Raw genomic sequence first — 22,685 nt, forward strand, 5'->3', positions numbered from 1 at the left:
TTCTGCTTATGAAACATTTTGGCTTCATCTTGGAGAATCACATAATTCCATTTTTTTCTTTTCTTTTTTTTTTTTTTTTTTTGAGATGGAGTCTCGCCCTGTTGCCCAGGCTGGAGTGCAATGGCTCCATCTCAGCTCACTGCAACCTCTGCCTTCTGGGTTCAAACGACTCTCCTGCCCCAACCTCCCGAGTAGCTAGGATTACAGGTGCCTGCCACCACACCCAGCTAATTTTTGTATTTTTAGTAGAGACGGGGATTTCACCATGTTGGCCAGGCTGGTCTCAAACTCCTGACCTTGTGATCCGCCCGCCTCAGCCTCTCAAAGTGCTGGGATTACAGGCATGAGCCACTGCGCCCAGCCTGAGCCACCACACCCAGCCCATTTTTTTCATAATTAAATAATTTATCCCTTAGAAGAGTTAAGTCATCTACTTTCAGATGTTCCTGCAAACAGAGGGCTTTGTTCTGGCATTGGTCAACCAAAGCTCTAGGTAAAATGGCTAGAACCTTCCTCTACAAGTAAGAGTGAACAGAGGCTTTGGAAAGAAATTCAGTCTGGGACAAGAGCTGAGAAACATGGTAGAATTTTAGATTAGCATCATTTTAATAGTAATGGGCTGGGTGTGGTGCTCACACCTGTAATCCCAGTGCTTTGGGAGGAAGAGTCAAGAGGATCACTTGAGGCCAGGAATTCAAGACTGGCCTGGTCAACAGAGCAAGACCCTGTCCCTACAAAAAAAAAAAAAAATTAATTAGCCTGGTATGGTGGCATGCAACTGTAGTTCAGCTACTTAAGAGGCTGAGGCAGAAGGATCACTTGAGCCCTGGAGTTCAAGGCTGCAGTGAGCTTTGATGGTGTACCAGCCTGGGCAACAGAGTGAGACCCTGTCTCTTAAAAAAAGTAATTTTTTATTCTACAGCACTGAATAGTTTCAAAATATCTTTTCATTCACTGTCTCACCAGTGAAGTTAGTAAAATGAGAGAGATGATTAACACGCAGAGAATTTAAGGGACAAACCCAAGTAAGGGCTCATGGGCACAGGGTGAGTAAGGGTGTGCCTGTGTGGTATGGACTGGATGGTACCTAAGGCTTTGGCTGCAAATCTGTGTCTGGTTTGCAAAGAGGCCATGGTGAGGGAGTGTGGTGAATGCTAGATCCCCGTGAGGGAAGGCTGCAGCTCATGCTGGTGGTGCAGGTGGCATTGGAGCCGGATCCCTAAAGGGTCAAAAGGGGTGACCCCTGTGGATTTCTTTGACTTTCACCAGTGAGGGTCAATGAGATTGTTAAGAAAGCGAAACAACACAGATGTTGTCTTGAGATAATAATGTCTTCTATGGGGGCTGGAAGGGGAAGACTACTTCCTTTTCCTACTGTGGAGTTGCTCCATGCTGCTTTCTTCCAGAGACCTACTTTGTATGAAATACTCCCATTTCTCAGGTGTTTTCCTTCCTTGATCCCCTCTAACAATGGCCTCCTGAGGTTCCACATTTTCTTTTATGCCAGTTTATTCATTTTTTCATTCATTAATCCAAAGGATATACTGAGTGCTGGAATCTAATGAGAAGGAGCACAGCTATTGAAAATTTGAAGCAAGGCCAGGCTCAGTGGCTCATGCCTGTGATCACAGCACTTTGGGAGGCCAAGGCGGGCAGATCACCTGAGGTCGGGAGTTCGAGACCAGCCATGACCATGGAGAAACCCTGTCTCTACTAAAAATACAAAAAATTAGCTGGGCGTGGTGGCGCCTGCCTGTAATCCCAGCTACTCAGGAGGCTGAGGCAGGAGAATCGCTTGAACCCGGGAGATGGAGGTTCTGGTGAGCCGAGATGGCGCCATTGCACTCAAGGCTGGGCAACAAGAACGAAACTCTGCCTCAAAAAAAAGAAAGAAAATTTGAAGCAAAAGCCTTCTGAATTGCAAAGACCATGAGGAGGAAATAGCTTGGCATGTTCTCGGAACAGAAATAAGGACTTTGAAGCTAGAAATGAGGGTGTATTAGGAGATGACATCAGAGAGCAGGGAGGGTCCAGACCTTGGTAGGAAGTTGAGAATTTATTGTAAGTGCAACAGGAAGCCATGGGAAGATTTTCAACAGAAGACAGGATCTGATTTATCTATCATGTTAATTTTGTAATTTAGAAAATTTTAAGAAAAGTGCGTGTTAGCAAAGTTTGGTGCTTGATACATGGACAATTTGGATAATGGCTTTAGATTGAAGAAAGGTTAGGAAACAGTTGCTGTTTAAAGAAGGGGGGTGACCCCAGGATTTAGTTCACACCCACATGTTTGCTTTTCTCTGTTCTTAGCTCAGTCCATATGACCAACTGCTAGTTTAGGACACAAGGGGTTCGCAGGGATTACCCTCTTCCCTCCAGTTCTCTTAGACCCCATTTTCTTATTAAAAGATTTGCAGGATCCCATCTCTGTCAGTGATGTCAGCAACCCAGCCATTATGGTGAGCTGATGCCATGCTCATGAAGGAAATGAAGAGCAGCTGATTGACTTCCGAGTATTTCTACCCTAAGCCACGCCAATCACTTCTTTATACCATCTTACCTTTTAAACCCTTGTCTTTCTCACTAAGTTATAGCAGGTGGGGAGAAATGTTCCAAGACCATTAAAGGAGGATAATTGGGAATCTCTCTATAGACATTTAAAGTTGAATAAGCAGCAATTTATTCGGCTGTCTGGTGCTCAGAGGCACACCAGTAGCATCCAAGAGCACCCTGAGTTCGAAGGAGTCGGAGAGGTGAGACAGGAGGAAGGGTGTCTTCAATAAAGTGAATTCGGGCTCTTGGAAATTGTGATGAGAATGGAAACTGTGATTTTTAGTAGCTACATTCTGATATTTACAATCAGGTCTTTATCAATCTGCCATTTCAGGGCTTCACTTAGTTTAAGTAAGTATGTGGAAGGTACACAATCGGAAAAGCCGTGAGAGAATACATTACCTTAAATGTGTTTATTCTATTTGTTTTCTTGAGTTGCTTTCCACCTTATTACCTTTAAGCTAGTTACAATTTTTTTTTCAACACACAGCTCATGTGTAGTTGAGAAGGTTGACCTCCCTCCCTCCTGTGTGTATTTATTCATAATGAGGCTCCTCGGTACCCCATGTGTACCTCTTTCAAAGATTTGTGGCACTTAACCACGTTGTGGGCTAGTATTGTTCTCTCTTCCTCTTTAGACTATAAGTTTCTTAAAGATTCGGTTTATAGCTGATTGTTGCCTTCTCTTATGCCTAGCATATTTTTATATATTCTATATATTTGTACTTTAAAATTTTTATTTTGGTGGAAATCTTTGTTGGAAAATCTGTTATACACTTTAATGCCTCCTAAGGATGGGAGAAAATTTGAATGTTTTCATTTGGACACAAGATAATCATTGTGCTCTCCAGTTGTTATTTTTGACTCTTGAGGTATTTGGGATTATATCTCCTTCTACTAAACACCTCAGAGCATACAACTTCTAAAACATGATTTCAGTATTTCCTTTGTTGCTGTTGTTGTTGTTTTGAGACAGTGTCTTGCTCCATCGCCCAGGCTGGAATGCAGTGGCACCATCATAGCTCACTGTAGCCTCAAACTCCTGGAGCCAAGCAGTCCTGCCTCAGCCTCCTGAGTAGCTGAGACTACAGGTGCATGCCACAATGACTGGCTAATTTTTGTTGTTGTTATTGAGATGGGGTGTAGCTATGTTGCCCAGGCTGGTGTCAAATTTCTGGCCTCAAGCAATCCTCCTGCCTTGGCCTCCCAAAGTGCTGGGATTACAGTTATAAGCCACCACAGCCAGCCTCAGTTTTCCTTTTTGAAACTATTTTGTATCTTCCTACTTGTTCTAACTGATGCTGGTCTACTGCTGGGAGGCCAAAACTTCACTGTATACAGTTTGTCTGGGAGGGGAATTGAACGTCTTTTCACATATCTACTATAGGCTGAGCATCCTTTGTGTAAAATTCTTGGGATCAGAAGTGTTTCAAAATTCAGAGTTTTTGGGATTTTGGAATATTTGTGTATCCATAATGAGATATCTTGTGAGTGAGACCCAAGTGTAAACATGAAATTCATTTGTTTCAGATATACCTTAGACACATAGCCTGAAGGTAATTTTATACAATACTTAAATAATTCCATGCACTAAAGTTTGTATACATTTGAACCATCAGAAAGCAAGAGTATCAGGTGTGGAATCATTTCAGCACTCAAGTTTCAGATTTTGGAATATTTCAGATTTGGGATTTTCAGATTAGGGATGCTCAACCTGTAGAATGCAAAATACATAAGCTTTGTGACAGGTTGTCATGTAAGAGCACTTTTAGCTCAATGGTCAAGCCTCGAGTCAGCAAGTAGCCAGATGTCTGCTGCATAGAGATGTATGTGGTTGCTAGGTGTCTCTCCCATCAACCACAAGGACTCTTTCTCTAACTTCCGTGATAGAAAACATTTTAACAGAAGCAATCACCCTCATTCTTCACTCACTCAGCTCTGACAGCACTAATCTCTAAGGTAGGCATGCACTTGCCTCAGAGCCTTTGCACTTTCCATTTTCTCTGCCTAGATTGCTCTTTTGCCAGATATTCTCATGGCTTGCCCCCTCACTTCCCTCCAGTTTTTTTTTTTTTTTTTTTTAATATCGCTATCTTTCAGATGCCTTCCCTGACGACTTACACAAAATATTACCAACCCTCATCTTCAACCCACCATCTCTCTCCCACTTATCCTGTGTGGTAGATTTTTATAATAATGAATCATGCCTCCCTGTGTCCACACTCCTATGCAGAGGGAAATTTTTGCTCTTGTCATCAAAAGATAAAGCGCATTTTTCCATTCTCTTGAATCTGTTCTGGCTTCATGACATGCTTCAAACAATAGAATGTGACACCGTGATGTGCAAACTCTAGAGCTTTGCTGTCTAACATAGGAACCCTTAGGCATATGTAACCATTTGTATTTAAATCACAATTAGATAAAATTTAAAATTTAGTTCCTCAGCTGTACTAGTCATATTTCAGATACTAAATAACCATATGTGACTAGCAGGTACCATATTGGAGAGCAATTAGAGATGACATAGGGGGAAACTGAGGTACCCCAGGCAATAGGCAGTGATGATTTCCAGACATGTGAGTGAGGCTGTTTTGTCCCGCCCTCCCCATCCAAGCTGCAGGATGACTATAACCTCACTAGTAATCCCAGGTGGTACCAGCCAAAGAACAGGTCAAATTGCCAACCCACAGAATCATGAAAAATAATTGTCATTGTTTTAAGCTATAAGTTTTATATAGGTTTGATACACAGTCATGATAATGGAAACACCCTTCAATTCTAATGACTGGCAGTAATTTGGAAACCATTCCCTAAGGAGTTACCTCATGGGTGAGGATGTCACAAAATGAGGAAGACAGAGTGAATCCATACCATCCATGACAGTCAGATCAGTTTCTTATTTATCTAAAAAGAGAAAAGGATATTTGCTATTACTAAAATAAAAACCAACAGCAGACTGAAATACTTATTAATAGCACAGACTTAGTTTTACATCAAAAAATTATTACCAGTAATTTGCAAAGTAGATAGTTTAAAAATACAGAACTAACTGGAATCCATTAATTATTTCAATTTAAGGTGAACAGATTGGGTGACTTTGTTGTATCTTGCTCTGACATATTTTGTAATATTAAATACATGGTATTTAATTCTGAGAGCATTTCTTCCATAATTTATTATGCTGAAGCATTTATTGAGTGCTTTCTATATATGTCTAGGCAGGTACAGTAGAGGATTTCAGATGATTAAGACCTGAACCTTACCATGCAGAAACTCACAATTTAATGGAGGGGACAGATGCATGGTCAAAATATATGCACATTAACACAGTACAAGCTCTGTTAGAGGAATAGGAAGTGCTCTAGAAACACTGAGGTGGGAGCAGTCACCTTGTTATTGCACATACTGAACACACAGAATGAGTTCTTACTTTGCATATGCATTGGGGATAAAGACTAGAAAAGAAACAAATTAGGCCGGGTGCAGTGGCTTACGTCTGTAATCCCAGCACTTTGGGAGGCCAAGGTGGGTGGTTTGCCCGAGCTCAGGATTTCAAAACCACCCTGGGCAACATGGTGAAACCCTGTTTCTACAAAAATATAAAAAAAAAATTGGCCAGGCATGGTGGCGCATGCCTGTAATCCCAGCTACTTGGGAGGCTAAGGCAGCAGAATTGCTTGAGCCCGGGAGGCAGAGGTTGCAGCGAGCCAAGATCATGCCCCTGAACTCCAGCTTGGGTGACAGAGTGAGACTCCATCTCAAAAAAAAAAAAAAAAAAAAGGAACAAATTACCTAGAGAATTGTTTTGGGTAAAAAACCGAATTATTGTTTTATTTTAATAATAACCTTATTGAGATAGTATTCCTGTATCATAATATTTACCCATTTAAGGTGTGCAATTTAGGGGCTTTTAGTATTTTTACAGAATTGTGCACCATCATTGCTATCTAGAGTCATAACTTTTTTTTTTTTTTTTTGAGATGGAGTCTCGCTCTGTCGCCCAGCCTGGAGTGCAGTGGTGCAGTCTCAGCCCACTGCAACCTCTGCCTCCTGGGTTCAAGTGATTCTCCTGCCTCAGCCTCCCAAGTAGCTGGGACTACAGGCACCCACCACCACGCCTGGTTAATTTTTATATTTTTAGTAGAGATTGGGTTTCACCATATTGGCCAGGCTGGTCTTGAACTCTTGACCTTGTGATCCTCCCGCCTCAGCCTCCCAAAGTGCTGGGATTACAGGCACGAGCCACCGCGCCTGGCCCATAACTTTTTTGTATTCCCAAAAGAACATCCATACCCATAAGCAGTCACTCCTATCCCTCCTCTCCCTCCCCAGTTCCCCAGCCTTAAGCAACCAGTAGTCTACTTTCTGCCTCTATAGACTTGCCTGTTTGGGACATTGCATGGTAATGGAATCTTACACTATGCCCTTTCATGTCTAGCTTCTTTCACTGAGCATGATTTTAAAATTCTTCCATGTTATAGCATATATCAGTATTTTATTCATTTTTATTACTGAATAAGATGTCATTGTGTTATGGATATATCACATTTTGTTTATCCATTCAGCAGTTGATGGATGTTTGGGTTGTGTCCATCTTTTGGCTATTATGAATAAGGCTACTACAAACATTCATGTATGAGTGTTTATGTGTAGAGTGTTTATGTATATACCTATGTGTAGAATTGCTGGGTCATGTTGAAAACTCTGTGTTTAACATTTTGTGGACATGCCAAACTGATTTCCAGAGTGGCTGTGATATGGTTTGGCTCTGTGTCCCCACCCAAATCTCACTGAATTGTTATAATCCCCGCGTGTCATGGGAGGGACCTAGTGGGAGGTAATTAAATCATGGGGGCAGGTTTTTCCTATGCTGTTTTTGTGATAGGGAATAAGTCTCATGAGATCTGATGGTTTTATAAAGGACAGTTCCTTTATAACAGCACATGCTGTCTTGCCTCCCGCCATGTAAGACGTCCCTTTGCTCTTCCTTCGTCTTCTGCCATGATTGTGAGGCCTCCCCAGCCATGTGGAACTATGAGTCCATTGAATCTCTTTCCTTTGTAAATTACCCAGTCTCAGGTATGTTTTTATTAGCAGCATGAGAATGGACTAATACAGGCTGCAATTTTACCATTCCACCAACAAGCATCAAGGTTCCTGTTTCTTCACATCCTCACTAAAAGTTGTTATTACCTGGAACAGAACTGTTTTGAATGAAAATATAAATTCATTAAAACAGAAAAATTCCAATTATATTATGTTATTTGCATGTAAGGTGGCCCATATATCAGTCACGTGATATTAGAACTTAAAGCTGAATGCCACTTTGTAGCTCTGTGTACAAAACAGCTCATTGGAGTCTAATGATCTTATCATTAATGTTCACCAGGTGGTTGGGAAATGCAGGTTTTCTTTTATGTCTAATTGAGAGAGTTAAAGCGTGAAATGATTATATGTATAAAACTGTTGAAAGTTAAATCTATTTCTGACATACAATTAAATATAATTGAAATAGGACAAATTGAATAACAAAATTAAATTTACAAAATAGGATATGAATGGAAATTATCATATGTATGCTGCTTTGTAGGATATTTGGGTGGTGTGTTGGCATGAGGGCCAGAGCCCCGTATTTGTACTTACTTGGCGTGGTTCCCACCTGCCCAGGCTTGCCTCCTGTACTTCCCTACATTGGCATATCAAAGGAGTTCGCAAGACATTCTCCAGCCAGCACCCTGCGCAGAGAGGATTTCTTTTTTTTTTTTTTTTTCTGAAGCACTGGAGTTTAATGTGGTTAGGAAGCAAAATACAATCTAAGACTCAGACTTGCTTTTAATGAATCCAGGAGACCTGACAATGATGTATTATAAAAAACAAAAATAAAAATCTGACAATACCCCCCAACTTGTCAGAGGCTTCCCATAGCCCATGATTGGGTTGAGTGAGTCTCAGTGCATAAGAAGCAGTGCAGTGGTCTTTGTGGCCTGACCTCCGCCCACACCTTCAGCTTCAGCTGCTACCGCTCTCTGAGTATTGAAGTTTTTGTAGTTCCCTGAGGGCACACACTGTGACACTCCTGCATTCTCTGCTAGTGTTTAGTTTCCTTTGCTGGGAGTACCTTTCCCTCTCTGCAAGACTCAATTTATGCACCACCTCCCCCAGGAAGCATTACAGATCCCCCAAGGCTCTACTAGGTCCCAGACATGGCATTAGTCTGGGTGCTTTGTTTACCATGCTGAACAAAAACAGAAAAAGTCCCTGGTCTAGTGGAGCTTATATTTTATCTGAGAGAGAGACTAAACAAGAAATATAGAAATGTCACCTATCTTGCATAGTAGAAGGTGCCAGGTCTAGGAAATACAAAGATAGTTAAGCAGAATAATGAGAATGGGAAATGGGAAAGGCGGAATGCTACATTCAATAAGGTAGGTGGGTGGGCCTCACCTTCTAGACAGCCTTAAAAAGGATGAGGGAATCTGTGATATGGCTAAATCTAGGGAAAGAGCTTTCCAGGCAGAGCAAACAGCCAGCCAAAGAGATTACTCTATTGTGAGAGTCTCCATGTTAAACTAATAAAATTCCATCCATAAAGGAAGTTGATAGGTTGGTTTTCCAAAGTATGCTTTCTATAGACCAATATATACACATTTCCATTTCAATTTTTGAAATCTAAAAAGAAGTTCCAAGAGAAATCTCTCCTTTGCCCTCTTCCCTCCCCACACCCCTACACAGTGCACATTTTGTGGACTATTAATAGTCTAGAATTCCTAATCAGAAATTACGGTACACCTAAGTTGCACAGATCATATTGTCTTCTTTCTCTAACAAAAGATCTGGATTTGCCTGTAAAATATATGCCCCGTAATAGTTTTATATTTCCAGAGGGCCAGTTCTGCCTCTGCTCTTCCTTCTCTGAGTCATTTGCCTTTATGTCCCGTCTTTTCTCAGTTTTTAATCTTTCCACATCATTGCCTATTGGTGTTTTCTGGTTGATCTTTTGTGCTAAATTCTAAATACCATTGTGTGAATTCTTCCTACTATTTGATAAACCAGAGTGAAGAGGTGTTCTAAGATCTTCATCTTCTCTTCAGTGGCTTGCATTAAATCCGTACATTCCTGGAACTTCTGCTTCCCCAGGAAGAAATCTAGCACAGGCCTTGCACAGCATTTTAAGAATCTTTACTACTCCTGGGCCAGGTGCGGTGGCCCATGCCTGTAATCCCAGCACTTTGGGAGGCCAAGGTGGGCGGATCACGAGGTCAGGAGATGGAGACCATCCTGGCTAACACAGTGAAATGCCGTCTCTACTAAAAATACAAAAAATTACCCAGACGTGGTGATGGGGCCCTGTAGTCCCAGCTACTTGGGAGGCTGAGGCAGGAGAATGGCGTGAACCCGGGAGGTAGAGGTGAAGGCTATGGTGAGCTGAGATCGCACCACTGCACTCCAGCCTGGGCAACACAGCAAGACTCTGTCTCAAAAAACAAAACAAACAAACAAAAAACAACAAACTATTCCTTGATGGGTGTGGTGGCTCACAGCTGTAATCCCAGCACTTGGGAGGCCAAGGCAGGTGGATCACCTGAGGTCTGGAGTTTGAGACCAGCCTGGCCAACCATGGCCAACATGGTAAAACCCCATCTCTATTAAAAGTACAAAAATTAGCTGGGTGCAGTGGCGGGCACCCAGCTACTTGGGAGGCTGAGGCAGGAGAATCACTTGAACCTGAGAGGCAGAGGTTGCAAGTGAGCCGAGATTACGCCACTGCACTCCAGCCTGGGTGACAGAGTGAGACTCCATCTCAAAAAAAAAAAAAAAAAAGAATGTTTACTGCCCCCATATTTTTTGGATTTAGGAAATATCTTGACCACTAAAATTAAAAAAAATAATTTTGCTATATTACCTGCTGTTTTTCACTATTTTTTAAGTAACATGATTTTTCATGTCATTATTATATATTTTTAGGTGATTATGGAAGTAAATGCTAGGAATATTTTTATTCCTCTAGAGCTTCTTGCTCTAACAACATAATAATCTAAGTTAAAGAACTGGCTCAAGACTTATAAATGTGTATTTTTTTGGATTAAAAATCTTTTTTTTCCATTTTTCTTGTATCTCTTTTTATTTTCATATATTAAAACTTTAAGTGCCAGATGTATATAGTCTTTTTTTTTTTTTAATTTCCTGAATGTCACATCCTGCAATTTCTTCACAAGCTGCATTTGTTAAATAGGAGATGATGGAAGGTTTGTTATCCCCGCCCCCACCGCCCGCCCCCCACCCACCAACATAGTCATTTAATGCTCATCAGTGATAATTGCTGTGCGAATTTAGTTGATTTGTGCTTGCTTCGCTGTCAGTCTTTGGTTTTATGGATCTAGGAAGGACATATAAATGTACCTTTGCATTTTAGAGAAAGTCTTATTTTATCCTATATCCTGTGTTACACCACTATATCTTAATTGTGGATTTTTTGGTTCACTTTGCTCTTTCATTTTACATTTTTTATCAAAGTAATAATTATATAGTTTAAAAGTCAAAATAATATTTACAGTGCTTACACACAAAAAAATAGCATTTTTGTCACTCCATCTCTCACTAGTTCTTGTCAGCTCTTCTCATCCCTCCCCATCTGTGAGGGTTAAGCTACACTTTGGTTAGTCCAAGCGCACTTTCCAGTACGCTTACCATGTTATGACTTATCTCCTCTATACACGTGTAGGAAAATTATCAGTAATAGTGGTTTCTAGAGTAGTACTTGAGGAGGGTAATGGGTGGCATGTGCATGCTTCATGGCCTTATTCAATCAAGCACTCTACTCTTGATTTACTGCTAAATCCTCCTTGAATCTTTAGATTTCCTAAAGGCTATCATGGGAATTTCTGGATATAGAAAATGTAGCCCATTAGTCTCTGTCAGCTTCATTACCAGTGTTTGTGTGTGTGTGTGTTGCTTAGATCCATATTTTTATATAAGATGACTATTCTGGTATTTCTAGATTTTTTCATTCTTACCTTTTATTGACTATGGAAGAAAAGGATCTAGCCTGCAAATACTGTAGCATCTCAACATAGTGATGTCAAATACTACTAACAATTTAGTTGTCTTCAAAAGGAAAGATTTTATTCATTCTAAAATATAATGAAAGTTCAGTATTTTAGAAAATAAAAGTCTGACTTTTCATAATAGGTTGCCAGGGAACTACACTGAAGGCAAAATATTAGAGCCAGTGGGTGGTTATGTGTTTAATTTTAAGAGGATAACAATATTAACAAATTCCATTTGGCAACAGCATTAAAATTGCACCTGAGAAAATCTTCATTACTCTTATCTTGCAGCAGTCACTGAAGGAGTTTGGTTGTTTTTATAGGTGCAGGGGTGAAAGTTTAGCTCCACTTCAAAGAACAAAGGTGCTAAAGAGAAACTATTCTGAGAATCATAGATTTGCATGAAAAACCTCACAAAAGAAAAATAGTAATTGCCTCAGCATGAGAGATGGAACATATTTTAAGATAATTGGAGACTGTTTTGTATGTGCCCTCATTGGTTTATTTTTGATTTCACGTATGTACTTTGTTTCCATCGCTTCATTTTTTTTTCTTAATGTATTCTGAATAATGTAAAACCCTTCTGAGGATCTTATTGCTACTTGTGAAATTACCTTTCTCTGTATCATTGGATGTTATTTTTTTGTCAGTCAGTCTTACAAGAAAAAAGTATCTTAGCAAAGGCTATTATATTTTATCAATCTGACATCAGTGAAAATCCTAAAAGTACATTTTGTGTAAATTCAAATACACTGTAACAGTTTCCCTTAGGTGAACATTTTAAAGCTGTTTCTTTTTTTGTATACTTAACTTTTACAGAAATTATCTTTTTTCCTTTGTATTTTTCTTCATTCATATCTATAAAATTTACATTTTGGCTTCTAACTTAGCTGAAATGCTTGCTATTAGTCATTTTCTTGCTAAGTGTGGTCAGAAGTGGTATAGTTGAAGATGTCCCATAATTTGGTGAACACGTGAGGTTACAAACTCAACTTTTGCTTCTCTTTTGAAAGGCCCTGAGACGGGAGTTAAAGGAGAAAGAATATTCCATCCTGAATGCTGTCGACCAGGCCCGAGTTTTCTTGGCTGATCAGCCAATTGAGGCCCCTGAAGAACCAAGAAGAAACCTACAGTCAAAAACAGGTGAGACTGGTTTCTCCACTACATCATAAAAACACATGCTAGGAGAACAAAAAACCCAAAGTCAAGTAGGAAATTTCCTTACAGCATTTTAGGATCTAATATTTAAATCTTTTCTTCTAAGTGTTACTTTATTCAAATATGTCATTAATTCACAGATATCTAGATTCTTAAATTAAGAAAATAAAATTTTTGTATACCTCAATATCAATTTTAAAGGAAATTAACTGCAGAAAAAAATAGATTGTCCAAAAAGTGTAATGTAACTATAAAAATAATTTCTATAAGAAATAAAAATTTGTATTTCTTATATTTAAACAAGTTACATGATAAATAATTGCAAGTAGTAGAAAGTTATTAAAATATAGTAAATATACAAAATATTTCAAGGTCTATAAGTAAGATTACTTTTGAGAATGACACACCAAAGTCCTTTCTTTTACAAGCAGACATTTCTTTAATTTAAAAATAATACCCTGTGTGTTTATTTACTTTGGCTTAAAATTTAAATAATAACTACCTTACTAGAAAATTTACTAGCAAAAAAATATATTTCTTATATTTAAACATGTTATGTGATAAATAATTGCAAGTAGAAGAAATTTATTAAAATATAATAGTAAATATATAAAATATTTAAATATCTATATGTAAGGTTACTTTTAAAAATGAGACACCAAAATACTTTTACAAGCAGACAACATTTGTTTAATTTAAAAATAACCTGTAACATTTATATACTTTAGCTTAAAATTGAAACAGTAACTACCCTCCTAATAAATAGCAATATATCACGTAGTAAACTTAAGAGAAAATGTGTAATGAATTCTGGGTCCAATATATATCTGTATTGTGATTTTTCACTGCTGACAATAAAATCATTCTGTCTGATGCATTTTTTAAAATAAACATGCCATTCAAAATCATTTTTCATCATTCAATTCACATAGTAACAGCAAACCTGAAAGATTGCCTCATGCTGTGTCCAGCAGTGTAAATCATAAACATTTATTACTTGTAAGGGAAGCATAGTTAGAAAATGCTTTCTTTGACTATAACTGGAACTGGATCAGACATACGGACAGGTAGCCATTTTCCTCCTGAATCTTACTCAAGGAACCTTCTTCAGTCCAAATAAATTTCCCATCAAGACCATAATCTTTTTACTCTCTGAAACTAGTTGTATATAGGTGTGTGTATGTATACACATACGTACACACACACAGAGCACACTTAACTTGTCTAGCATTTCTTTTTGTTTTCTGCTGGTGGTATCACTGTCTTTACAGTTAGAAAGCTAAGTCGTTGTTGAGTCTTCTACTTTTCACCAAATCCAGTGGTCCACAAATCACTCATAATTATTATTTCTTTTCTTTTTCTTTTTTTCGAGACAGAGTCTCACTCTATCACCTAGGCTGGAGTGTAGTGGCGCGATCTTGGCTCACTGCAATCTCTGCCTCCCAGGTTCAAGTGATTCTCATACCTCAGCTTCCCATATAGCTGGGACTACAGGTGTCCACCACCACGCCCGGCTAGTTTTCGTATTTTTAGTAGAGACGAGGTTTCACCATGTTGGCAAGGCTGGTCTCGAACTCTTGGCCTCAAGTGATCTGCCTGCCTCAGCCTCCCAAAGTGCTGGGATTACAGACGCAAGCCACTGCACTCAGCCTTATATTTGTTATTTCTATCTTTGAAGAATTATTCTTTCTGAGTACTCTGTTATATATATATATAATGTATACAGAGACACGTATATATACACACAACATACTCATGTGCACACACATACTGCCATTAATTCCACATCTCAGCCTTTTGTGTGTAGATTTAGAATAGTTTTAGGCAGAATCCGTTGCTACTTTTGGTAGCATCAGTCCCATTGCATTGTTCTGTCATCTGTGTGCAACACATAGTATTTGCCCATATATTCTCTCTCTTCCACTTTAGTCTGCTACTGATAAGTAAATCTTATCATGTAATCATATTCATGTTTCTCCCCTGATTATACATCTTTCTTGACTTTCCATTGCATACTGAAAAAAATCTTGGCCTCCAGCATGACATTTATTGTTTTATTTTATTTTATATATTATTTTGAGACAGGGTTTTGCTCTGTTGTCCAGGCTGGAGTGTAGTGGTGAAATCACGGCCCACTGCACATCAACGTCCCGGGATCAAGTGATCGATCCTCCCACCTCAGCCTACTGAGTAGCTGAGACTACAGGCTATCTTTTTTAAAAGTTTTTGTAGAGATGGAATCTCATTGTGTTGCCTAGGTAGGTCATGAACTCCTGGGCTCAAGCCATCTTCCCATTTTGGCCTCCGAAAGTGCTGAGAATACAGCCGTGAGCCACCGTGCCCAGCCTAGCATAATATTTATTTTAAAAATCTTTGGATCATCACCTTGAATGAAAACATGCAGCAATTAGGCATATAATTGAGACTACTGATTAAAGTACACGAATGTGATTTCTGTGCACATATGTTGCACTCTGAAGATATCATTTGCTGAGCTTAGGTCTATTTTGAATATAGCACATTTGATCAAATGGACCACAATCCTTGTACATTGCTGCCGTTTGGAAAACATACTGCTTTCGGCCGGGCGCGGTGGCTCACGCCTGTAATCCCAGCACTTTGGGAGGCCGAGGCGGGCGGATCACGAGGTCAGGAGATTGAGACCATCCTGGCTAACACGGTGAAACCCCGTCTCTACTAAAATACAAAAAATTAGCCAGGCGTGGTGGTGCATGCCTGTAGTTCCAGCTACTCAGGAGGCTGAGGCAGGGGAATCGCTTGAACCCGGGAGGCAGAGATTGCAGTTAGCCGAGATAGCAACCCAGCCTGGTGACAGAGCGAAACTCCATCTCAAAAAAAAAAAAACTTTGTCATTGAAGCCCTCCTGATTTTTCAACAAATTTTTTACTACCATTTTTATAGTTCCATAACCAATCTATACTATCTACTTCCTTGAATGATTTTGGAACTGTCTTGTCATGGATGTGCTACCTTCTCTTCTTTCATCTTTTGAAGTTCTTTCAAAAGAACATTTTAAGGCTTGCTTATGTCCTTCGTATACAATATTAGAATGGTTAAGAGCCTTAGAGATGAACTAGTCCGAGGCTGCTCACTTAACAGATGAGAAAACTGAGGTCCATTGAGGAAAAATGAACTGCTCAGGTCTCAGCCCAGTCCTGTTGGATATCTAACATATGCAGCTTTTATTTGTATTGATTTTCAGATGTTAAAATTTTCTTACTTGCACTAAGTTGAGGAATCCAGTTTTGAGCATTTTATAACCTGTGCAATGCCTGTATATATCAGGTACTCAATAAAAGTTTGATGAAGAGTACATGACTGCTTGAGTAAATAAGAGGTATAAAGAAATTCATGTATTTATTATTCTGACTTTATATACAACCTATTACAAGAACATTTTTATGAGCTAGATGGTTAACAATGATTCCTCTCTCACCCCTCCCCCCGCCACCGTCACCATATGTAACAACAAGGAAAATGAGCCCAGATGTCTCATGTACCCCATAAATATATATACACTTAACTGTGTACCCACAAAAATTTTTTAAAAAAGGAAACAAGCCCAAACTGTAGAGAATTCTTTGAAAGAGTTGAATTCATCAGTACTTGCTTTTCCTCACAATCTCGAGTCTATAAAGAATAACTGTAGATGGGAGAAAGTGATATTATCAGCAGTAGAGTAATTGGATTATTGGTTTTTAAGACGAAATGGAAATAAATCCCAACTTTTCTAGAATAAGCGCTCAACATTTATGAAATTCCTTTCCTATATCTATCAAGAAACCCCTGCCCCCTCCCGTCACCCTGAGTCCATTCTTCCTGCAGTGTTTGCATCTTACCTCATGCACCTCCATCTTCTGGGTTGCTCAGGCTAAAATCCATTGGGCTGCTATTGGCTCCTTTGTCCTTTTGTCACCCAAATCCGTTCTGTCAGCCAGTCCTGTCATCACTACATTCAAAATGTACCTAGAATATGATCCTTTATCACCACATCTACTATGCTCTCCTGGTCTAAGCCCCTACTACCCCTTGGATGATTGCAGGTTCCTTCAACTCATCTCCCTGCTCTGCCTTTGCTCCCTTATTAGAGATTTCCAACACAATAGCCATAAGGACCATTTGAATATGTAAGTGATATCATGTGACTCAGGAAAGTCAAATTCTTATAATTGCTCACAGACTCTATGCCAGGGGGTGCCACGTTACCTTTCTGACCTGGTCTCTTATTATTGTCTCTTTCATTCCACTCCTTGTAGATGTAAGCTCCATGAAGACAGAGGGTTTTTTTTTTTCACTGCTGTATTTTGTAATATTTAGAATACTATCTGGTACATGGTAGGTGCTTATTACGTAGTGTTTGAATGAATGCATGCATGAGCTGAGCACTGTCCAAGATGGATAAAGAAGTATAAGACGTGTTCTTGGGTTTCAATTTAGTGGGAGATCAAGACTAGCACAGAGGGTGAGAAAGCAAGCAATGTAAAACTGTCCATACTCATGCACTCAGTTGTGTCCTGAGGATTCTAAGTGATGCGGGCTTTCCAGGAGAGAAGGACTCTGAGGGTCAGAGTGGAGAGGTTGATTCCTGAGCTAGTCTTAGGGGTATGGACAGGTAGGAAGTGATTAAGTTTGGGAAAGAGGAATGGCCATGCTGGGGAAGAGGATCCTTAGCAGAACAGCTCAGCCATAAGGAAAGAGCAGCTGTATTTTGGGGAGTCAGTAGACAGCCTGGCCTGGTTGCCAGAGTCTTATGCCTGGACGGCAGATGGGGATGAGATGGTTGTATGTGCTGAATGGTTCAGACTGCAGAGGACCTGGGAAGTCAGGCAGAACATTGTAACTTCATACAACAAGAAAGAAGGTGCTAGTACAGTTTTGTTTTTTTAAGCTTGGAGAAAAAAATAAGAAGTTCACTTGTCTCATCTTATCCAATTTAAAATCCACCTTCAGTCAGCTTTTCTTGTCTCTTTGCTTCCCTAGTACTTTGCAAAGTTTATAAAAAGCTACTTTAAAGCAGTACAAAGTATTACATCACTAAAACTCCACATTATTCTAGACTCTTCTCAGTGGTCAGTCATTTAAGGGTTAAAACGATATTGTATAATTTTAAAAAAAGTTTCATGAACATTCTAGTCATGCATCATTCATAGTGTTGGTGAGGAAGTCTGTACATTTGGGCATGCATGTTTCAAATCCCTAATAAAATGTCTAGAAAGATACACAGAAAAAAGAAAAGATACTGGCTTTTGAGTTCTTATTTTACTGTGACATTCAGGATGTTTTAAGCCCCATGTTTTTAATACTACATTTGTGGGGGCAAGAAAAAAAGAAGTCATGTCAATTTAACTTTATGTTTTTTTGTTGTTGTTGTTTGTTTATGATTAGCAATTTTCATACTGCCTCCTTTCCTGATACTATTTTCTATAACACTGGCAGGTTTTACTTGTTAAAAATAAATCAAAGAAAACTATCCATAATAGCTTTTATACTTTTGTTGTTTTCCATGACTTATGTACATCTGCTATTAGAAATAGCAAGCATTTGAACATTAGTTATCCTGTTTGATGCTGAAGTACTCAATGTTGGAGAGGTTAGATCAGGAAGAAATCAGGTGATTTTTTTCAGTTCTATTTAATAAGCATTTTGTGAGTATGTGATGTGTACCATGCTATAAGGACATACCAACATGGAGTCACCTCTTTTCTTTTAAGTAACCATTCTAGAAAACACTTTCCTCCATGATTTTTATCTCCAATGCCTTTTTTTCTTCCAGTTCCTTTAAAATTTTTTTCTATTACTAATTATACTGTTGTATGTATTTTTAAGTATTTAAAAATCATTATTAATTGACCATTCCACATTAGGTTCCTCCATACCAATCTTATGCTAGGCCTATTTCAATATATTCTTAATTGGCATTTCTCCATTAACATAACTCCCAAAATGATAAACCTAAAGCACAAACCTGGCATGAGGTTTCCTGGGGATAAAAACTGCCGGTAGTGCATGCCATGGGATCTGAGCTCCTCCACCTGGCACAGAAGGCTGCACAGCAATTTGGCCTCAGCTTTTCCATCCGGCCCCACCTTGTGCCTCTCTTCACTCCACTCTTGAGGTTCGTTGGAAGCCAGGCTCCTCACGACGTTCTGCAGGTAGTGGTCTTCCTTGCCTTTGCCCCATTGCCCATCCCAGTTTTCTGCCTGTAGGTCCTCTGACCTGATTTCCAACGCTTGCCTCATTTGCCCACGCAGCTGCTGGTCATCCTGCTGGCTCTGCTGGGGCTTTGTGTCTTCCTGGACACTTTCCCTTCCCGAGCTCTCTGCCATGGTTCCCTGGCACCCTGTGGTCTCTCTCGCTGTGTTTTCCAATGTCTGCATCTGAAGCTTGGCCCTTCCCTCTTTTTTAGTGACTACCCTCATTGATGGAGAATCTGAAAGAGTGTAAAAAAATGATCTGAGCAGCCAGGATAGAGATTGTACGGAAAACATAGTGCAGATCCTTTTCTTAGATCATGGGAAAGCCACTGAAGTACTTGTCAGAGGTATTAACTTCTACTGTAGACACTGGTGTGACTGTATGAACTTGGTGTCTGGTGAGTGATGGGTAAGTAGCAAAATGAAGTGACAGGACAGGGACAAAGATTAATGGTGAGAAATGACTCCAGCTGTCTGACAGCAATGAGGAGAAAGAAATGATAAAAAGATATGCAATAATCCTAAAATAAAACAAAACCAGTTTAGTCTTTGGGACTTTCAACAGTAAAAGAAAACTGAAGTTGTGAATTATGGTGTGTGTATTTCTGAAGGCAGAATATAAATCAGTTAAGAGAAGGCATAGGAATTTATATTATATTTTAGTAAATTTTCTTCCAAAATGGTAACCATAATAAAATAGGGCTAAATGGGTAAAAAGTAGCTCTTTGGAAAACTCAACTACTCAGATTTCTGCTTATAAATGGCTATTAAGTAAATATGATTTTTAGCTGAACTAAAATTATCTGAATCCTTGTAGAAATTTTACCAAGTTCACAACTTTGTCAGTAGTCCCTGACTTTTGTTTGAGCAATATGGAAATACTTAATTTCATTTAATTTGTATCATGTCAATGTATACTTTTTCCTTTTAATGCAATTGAACTGTTTTTCATTTGATTTTAATCCCTAGTTTGTATGTGTTAGAAAGTATCACAGTACAACAATCAATCTCTCATCCTTTGCATTGTTTTTGTACTTTTCAAGCGACTTTCATATTCATTCTCCTGTCTATCCCAATGAATTAAGCCGATCATACAGTATGATTTTTAAAAAAAATAAAAACACAAAGGCCAAGAAGATATTATGGTGCTGACCAAAGTCATTCAGCTAATGAAAGGTAGACGCAAAGAACAGAGCCTTATGCGTCTATGACAGTGACTTCCTTACCTCTGGATTTTGGCTGGCTTTTGACTCATCCCTTCAATTTTATCTCCTCTATCTGTGTTCACTGACGGCCATCTGGCCCCTAACTTCCTAGCTCCTCCTTGATCTCAATGTCTAGAGCCTCTTAACCTTGCATCCATGTTTTCTGGTCTCTCCCTTGTGCTGCCAACCTCCCCTGGCTGTTCTCAGTCCTAGATCAGAATTCCTGTGTGAACCACACTGCTGCACAATGAAGCTGTGCGAGACGACAGCCTTCACCCACCCCTACCCCCAAACCTCCAGAGGGAATTAGGGAATATTTGTGCCTTCTCTCCTGTTCATTACCTTCAGTTCAGTTTAAAAGTCAGATCTGCACAGGGGAGTTGGAGCCTTCTGTCGGTCTTCCTCTCTTCACACCACATACAGATGCAGGCAGGCAGGCACGCACATGCACAAGCACCCCCCACCAAACATACTTTATGATTTAAAGCTAAGGTATCAATCACTAAATAAAACTGCTAACAATTTTATACTTTATCTCACCTCTAAATGTGTTTAGAAAATTACACAATTCATTGTATACATATGTATGGAGAATACACCTGTCTTCTGCTTTTGATATTTTTAGATTAAAAAAGAGATTACATTATTTTATTCACCAGTTTCCTCAGGAATCATCTTTAAAAGTTATTCCAGTTAAAGCATTACTGTTACTACAACTACTGTTTTATTTAAGCTGCCTGAATATCATTTCCGTTTCAGCCTGGAGCAGTCAATTTTGCTTAACTTAAATATTTTATTAATAATCATAGAAAAACCCAGCTATTACTTAATTTAGTCTATTTGTGCATGTATAGTTGAGTATAGTGGGTATAGTTGTGTATGTGTGTATATGCATATACAACTTTATATAGTTGTATGTGAATGTATATGTGATGAATAGTTAATAATAATTTTTCAGATGAAAAAGTATGTATGGGTTAATGTTTTCCTCTTTGGTCCTTTGACAGATGGCTGTGTATGTTTAGTAGTATGTAATATTTAACTCAGGGTATGCTGTTTAATTTTTAAATATTTCCTGATATTTTAGAAAGCCAAGTATTAAGAGTATTTTTCTTCCCTGTAAAATCTCATATATTTTGTGATATAACAAACAATTGATAAGTGACATATTCAGTCCACTATGTCAGTCCACTTTATATGCCAGTATTAGCAAACTTATGCAAATACAATTTCATAGTTATTAAATGAGTGAAGATTTGAAATTATTATATAGTTTAGTAGAAGTTACTTTTATATTCTCCATATAACTTAAGGTTACAACATTATTTTCTTGTATGTAATAAAATGAGGACAAATTACACATTAGTTAATAGAAGTAACTGGGCTAGTAAAACTAATGGGTGTTTTCTCCCAGGGCTTTTGTTTTCCTCATAACAACTTTATTAATTGGAGCCTCATTCATTGTCAATGACAGGCACACAGCTTCCCTAAGTGTAGGCATGAAGGGGAAGGCATTGGCCTCCATAACCGAGCTACAGTAGAGATGTAGCTGACCACAGGGACTGCAATACCACCCAGAAGGCTTTTCTCCATGTCTTCTTCTCTGCTTCTCTGTACGGGTTTTCATTTTCTTAGCTTTCCTATGACTGTATAGCTCACAACGTCATACCAGGAAGGGCTCACCCTTCTTTAGATCCAGAATATTCCAGGAGAGGGCTCTGGTTGACTTGGCCTGAGTAAGATGGGACTCAGGGTCTGCTAGGATTGGCAGACCCTCTTCATAATATCATGTTAAATGGAGGAAGTATCCAATCCCATAAAGGAAGGGGAAAATGAAAAATGGTAGTAAATGCAGACATTCCCAACAAGCCAGCATTTCACGGGTGCTGACCATGTGCCACACACTGTGCCAAGAAACTTACCTGCCTTGTTTAATTGCATTCTCATAATAATTCCTTGAAGGGTGAATACTTACCACCCATTCTACAGATGAGGAAACTGAGAGTCTGAGAGGCTTAGAGGCCTACTGTCTTCTATGTGACAGAACCAAAATACAAACTAAGGCTTATATCACAAAACTTGATGCTCTTAACTGCCATAGTGTACTATCTTAAACTACTTCCATAATAATTAGTATTTGTAGCTATTCAATAGAAACATTTTATTTTCTGTTTTCTTCGATTTTAAAATAATTCACACAGTAATTGAATATGTTTATAACTCTTTGCTTTTTTCTTTATTGCTGTTCTTTCTTCACTGAAATACCACCCTGCATAATGGAATCATAAACAGTTCACTGATTTCCTAACACCGAGGGAGAAGGTGTCTAGGCAATATTAGAGTTTGTCTTTTTAATTTTCATATAAAAATTTGAAGTATAAGTAATTGCTTTCAGGCCTATAGACCACGACAAGAATTTCATTAGCTTCTCAAGTCCAAATTAGATTAGTAAAGTTGTAATGCATGAAAAAGCACAGAAAAATATAATGTTACTTTCTTTTCCAGTG

General features: G+C 38.9%; 1 protein-coding gene across 12 annotated transcripts in view; it reads left to right on the forward strand.

The window, feature by feature from the left end:
- The window catches only part of UTRN (utrophin), a 575,792-nt gene that overhangs the window by 440,406 nt on the left and 112,701 nt on the right, over nucleotides 1-22,685 (forward strand). For all 12 annotated transcript variants that reach the window (XM_063666718.1, XM_063666723.1, XM_063666719.1 and 9 more), the window contains one exon: nucleotides 12,614-12,743. In XM_063666718.1, coding sequence (XP_063522788.1) covers nucleotides 12,614-12,743 — 130 coding nt within the window. The remainder of the gene's footprint in view (nucleotides 1-12,613; nucleotides 12,744-22,685) is intronic.

Source organism: Pongo pygmaeus, chromosome 5 (genome assembly GCF_028885625.2).
Source record: "Pongo pygmaeus isolate AG05252 chromosome 5, NHGRI_mPonPyg2-v2.0_pri, whole genome shotgun sequence".
Lineage (NCBI taxonomy): Eukaryota > Metazoa > Chordata > Mammalia > Primates > Hominidae > Pongo > Pongo pygmaeus.